At 31.9% G+C, this 5379-nt stretch overlaps 1 protein-coding gene across 1 annotated transcript in view; it reads right to left on the bottom strand.

The window, feature by feature from the left end:
• Positions 1-582: 582 nt before the first annotated feature.
• Positions 583-5379, bottom strand: part of LOC108689640 — a 7829-nt gene continuing 3032 nt past the window's right edge. The window contains exons 3-5 of the mRNA XM_018196497.1: positions 3860-4204; positions 3094-3328; positions 583-2991 (exon numbers count right to left, since the gene is read on the bottom strand). Of these exons, the coding sequence (XP_018051986.1) occupies positions 2184-2991; positions 3094-3328; positions 3860-4204 (1388 nt within the window). The 3' untranslated portion in view covers positions 583-2183. The remainder of the gene's footprint in view (positions 2992-3093; positions 3329-3859; positions 4205-5379) is intronic.

Here is a 5379-nt window from a genome sequence, read left to right as displayed (position 1 = left end):
TCCGACAAACTATCAAATTAATAATATATAGATATAAATATAATTTAATTTTTCCCTGAAACAAAAAGATAGTTTTCAGTACATCTTAATATAAATCTACGCTATTGATTGCAAATATTTTATTAAAAACTATTTCTATTAAAATATAATGTAATTTGTAAGATTTTTTGTTGCATTTTCTCGTTTTTGACGATCTGAGAGTGCTAAACAGGAACCCCCCCAAAACCTAAATATAAATTTATTGATTTGTGCATTCATAGAGTATAACTGGCCTTGCCTTCCGTTTTTTACAGTTCAGTATTCATAATTAAATATAACAGTATATATGTACAATGTAAAGTATATTTCTCATTATCAGAAACAAAATTTAAATCGATATCATTTATTAATTTATTGATATATTGATCGTTTATATTTAAGGGGATATTCTTTTTCGATAAAATAACATTATATCTTATAAAATAAGTTGCTTCTTATCGTTTTATTATGATTCAAAATAAAGAAAGAAAAAAGCTTGGTCGAAATAATCAGCTATTGTAAAACGAAAAATTCTGTTATCTATATATTGTTCATTTAGCAATCTAAAAACTAGGAAGGCACACAGTATTTATATACGCTTCACGCACAGAATTTTATTCTCAGTATTTCTCGGTCAGTGATTTGTCCCTATGATACACGGTAACAGTGATAACGTGTGTATAACTTTTATATTCCTTTTATAATTACCTTACGTATATATGTGTACATAAGAAGTGTATCTAAAGCCAACACTGTTCACTTTCTGAAATATGCTTCGATTTGATGTTTTGATACTTTGCTGTATCTGATAATCCAATTTCAATACAGATCTTTCTTTGGTTCTTGAAACTCCACTAATATATAATACGTTTCACTTAACTGTTTTTCTTAATTTTCGTTATATTATTTCATTTTTTTTCTTTGTCAAATTTTCTTTGTCAGACATTTCCATCTTATCACTTTTCACAAATATTAAATATCGTTCGATGTATCCAACGGATAGTACCATTCAAAAATAGTGAGAAGAGTGTATTTTATAAATAATATAAGAAGCATATTATTTTTTAAATGGTATAATATCATTTAATGAGCATGATATCTGTTTAGCTTATCTATAAAATATCAAAGGGAAGGAAACTGCTCATGATCATGATTAAATAGTTGTGGGTGATGCTTGTGAAACTTAAGCGCGCTTGTTAAAGTCTGGACGGAACTAACTTTGCTATGATTCATTTGTTAGATTTCAACATAATATTTCCCATACAAATGTTCACATTTAAAACTGTTCGAATTTTGTGATGACTTCTTGTGATCGATGTTTTCTTATCAGGAAGGATTTCGATTATGTAACGTAATTTATAGCATGATTGAAATCTTTATCTACGTTATTTTGTAAAAACTGTACTTTGGTATTTTCAATATTTCACATTATCCAATATATCTCAAACGAACTTGCGATTATCTCTTATGTTTTCTTTTTTCTCTTTCCAATCTTTTCTGGTCGCCATACATTATATACTTTCAAGAAAAAATCGTTGTTCAATACTGTATGATCATTTGTTAGAAATATGCATGTGTGTGTGTATGTACGTGTATGTGTGACGAATTTTACTAGACTGTCGCGTACAATTATATTGTCACATATATATATACATATACAGTTATAACATCGTCTTATATTTTCTGCACAATGCAATATTTATCTTGTAATCATAACTTTTCGACTCAATTTCCATAATTCTTAATCTTGGATATCAACTTATTTGTGTGTAAATATGATTGAAACAATATCTTATAATTTAAAATAGAAACTTGTCGCAATTTCTGTTAAATTGTCACACAACTTACTTTCTCTATCGTGCGAGATGTTATATACCGTATATCAAATTTATATGATATAAAGGGAAATAAATTCCTTTTCACGAAATTAAAAGAAGACGTTATTAATTATAAACTGAAATGCTACCACATTCTTAACAAGCTCTTAATAAAGGTGATGAAGATGAAAATAATTTTTGGTCATAAACGTTTCTTCAAATTTGAATTATGTCTGATTTGAAGAACGAAATTTTCTACGTACTTTTAAAACATTTCTGACAATGTCCGGTTAATGCCCCTTTTGGCAATCACTCGAAAAAATGTGAACGCACAATTAAAAGTCTAGATTATACTCTGCTCTCGCGAATATCGGCGAGCGCGCCGAAATTACCGGCCTCTTCGTCGGGATATTGAACTGCCTCAGTTTCGTTCTGATTTCTGTCTTCATTCTCCAGTCGCCTATTCCTTACAAAGTATCTGGGATCATCCTCAACAATATTGCGATTGATTTCATCTTGCAATTGGGAATGATCAAGATGCAGATTCCTTACGTTCTGATCCTCGCGGTACATTCGCTGATCTTCATCGATACGTCTATCTCGCGCAGCCTCGATTTCTTCGGGATCAGGCAATCTAACAAAAACTTGATGTTGGTCTCCATCGCGATTCAATGAACTCCTGCGACTATCCTGGCTCAATCTGGAAGCGCTGCGGGCGCGATTCCTCGTATTCATCAGTTCATTGCCGGCGACTTGATAATTGTTACGGCTTGCATGCCGATGATTCTCGTTCTCGTCGAACGGAACGCGGAAAGATATCTCGTCGTGAGACGCGCGGAAGGTCTCGAGGTTCGCATCGTTACTGGAGACCCGCGGCATCGTCTCTCGACTGAGTCGATAGAGACTAAGTTCGTTGTCCACGTAAAAGTTGTCTAATGGATTGCTGATAATGGACGGATTGCGCGAAACGTTCCGTCGCGGGTAGCTCTGCAGACTAGATAGACTTGTCACCGTAGCATAAGGATGATATCCAGGTATCGAGTTTAATGGATTACCAATGATATGCGAACAGTTATCTAGACTCTGCATCTCAATCTCTTCTTTGCCATCACGACAGTAACTATGCATATCAATTTCATGTGGTAAATTGGCGAATCTGCGAATTGAGTTAAATTTAAAATAATCAATATTAATAAAATAGTTATTAATAATTAATAAAATTAAAAATAATTTTCTGGTTTATTTTAAAATAATGTACCTATGTAAAAGGATGTCAGAATATGAAGGAGGCATGTCAGTTTCCTCTTTCCCGTAAATACTCTCATAAGTAGGCGGCGGGAAACATCCGACTGAACCTAAGCTATCTTTGCTAGGTGTTTCAGCATCCATTTCGAGGATACTGCCTTGACTGCTCTGTAACTGATGACGATTTACGCTTCGTGGATTTCTCTGAGCGCGCAATACACTATCACCAAGTTCCACCAAGTCTAAACCTGCCAAGAATTTTATACTTGTTTTATTTACTCTAAAGAAAATCATCAAAATTTTGTGGCAAGAATTTTACAGCAAAATATATGTTTTGACTCTTTATAATTTATATGATAATTTATTTTATCAAATCATATATATTTAAGAAACGATCATCAACGTAGATTGTATTAAAATTCTTTCATTGCAGATACTTCACTTAAAAACTACAAAATTTAACGTTTTCTCGCTCATTTTTATACGTAATATATTTGATATATGCGGATTGATATTATCAAGGATATGTTCTATTTGGCACTCACAATGTTGGCGATCATTTGTCTTTGTTTAATATTTGATAAACAATAAGAAATGATTCAAAGAGCATTGCGAATGCCAAGTGGAACGGAGTTCAAGAAATTCTTTAATATCATCTTTAATTTACAAGCAAATTTATTTCTTACTTTTTAATTCTTTACATTATTTTCTAAATAATGGATTTTAATTCGCTCTACTGCGTAGTCGCTTTCCTCAATTTTAGAAATCCTAAATTTTACCTGTAGGATCAGTCTGGAACTGAGTGAAAATTGTGCCGTCGACAACAAGCATTCTGCCATGTGGCAGGAGGATGATTGTCGGCGTTGCTACCATGGCCTGATCGCTGCCGCCGAACCGTGGATCCGGATCAGGATCTTCCAGACGACAGCAGCAATGTCGTCTGCACAGGGATCGGCAGAAAGGCGCACCCCAACAGCAATAAGCAAAGATGAAGCACAGAACGGCAAGCATCACCATAAGGGCGGCCACTCCTTGACCTTGCTGAGCGGCCGCGAGGGTCGGCCCGCCGGCGACGCCGGCGACGCCGACGCCGACGCCGAATCCACCACTACTGCTCATTTCACCTATAATTAAATAGTTGATCTTATTTCACAACATATGTTTTATTTATGAAAGGATATTTATGAAAGGATTATTTATGAAAGAATTTATATATAAAATCATGTGGCTTATTAAATCAAATTTTCAAAATTCTTTTTTGAATTTCTTAACAAAAAATTTATTGGATATCTTATTTTTTCCACAATAAATTACATATTTTTAATGAAAAAATTAAAATTCTTAATTTCATCTCTTTTATAATAATTGTCTTTTGATTACAAACAAGTTTGAATAAATCAACATAATAAAATTATATAAATATAAAAATCTATATTTATATAATTTTATTGTAATTTTTTTAGGTTTGTAGGTTATAAATTTTCTTTATTTTATTACAGCATTAATTAAAAAATCTTTTTCTTGATTCATATAATACAGACAGGAATATAATATTATTGATTATTAAGATAAGATTATTAAGAGTGCTTCATAAAATAAGTAAACTATAACTAATTATCGTTGATCTGTGATTATATACATTAAAATTTCGAATTTAAATTATTTCCTGTTTGTCGTATACCTTATGAATAGCGATGAATATTACGTAAACGTGGGCGAAACTGTTTTGCGTGAACTCTCTCTTATGCTAATAGGTTGAATTTCATAGTTCTCCCTTTGACGACGGTGAAAGTAAAGCTTTATGCGATCATCGCAATATATGTATTACATAGGCACCGAGAGAGTAGGGCAAGTATCGGACACAGTCGATCAATCTTTATGCGCGCTCGCGTGTAAAGTTTTACAACATCACCTAATCTTCACGCTCTGTGTGACTAAAGATAATGCTAAAAAAATATAGACACAACTTGATAAGAAACTGATCTTATAGCTCGAGAAAGCATAATGATGCACTTGTATTTAAACAACATATTATTAAACTACAGACGGTGATTACTATGTGATGAAATTAATCCATCGACTTCCAAATATGTAATGATCATTATTTTACATATTATTTTTATTGTACATATTATTTTTTATTAATAAATCATTATATTATGGACAGTGTAATGAATCATAATAAAATATAAAGTAAATTTATTAATGATTAAATGATTTTTTCGTAGAAACGATAAGAAATTAATCAACATGCAATAAATTTTAATTATTTATTTAATATGTATATATATAGATTGTT

This window comes from Atta colombica, unplaced genomic scaffold, assembly GCF_001594045.1.
Source record: "Atta colombica isolate Treedump-2 unplaced genomic scaffold, Acol1.0 scaffold274, whole genome shotgun sequence".
NCBI classification, from domain to species: Eukaryota; Metazoa; Arthropoda; class Insecta; order Hymenoptera; family Formicidae; genus Atta; species Atta colombica.
The sequence above is the reverse complement of the archived record's forward strand: the minus strand, read 5'-3'. Positions and strand labels throughout refer to the sequence as shown.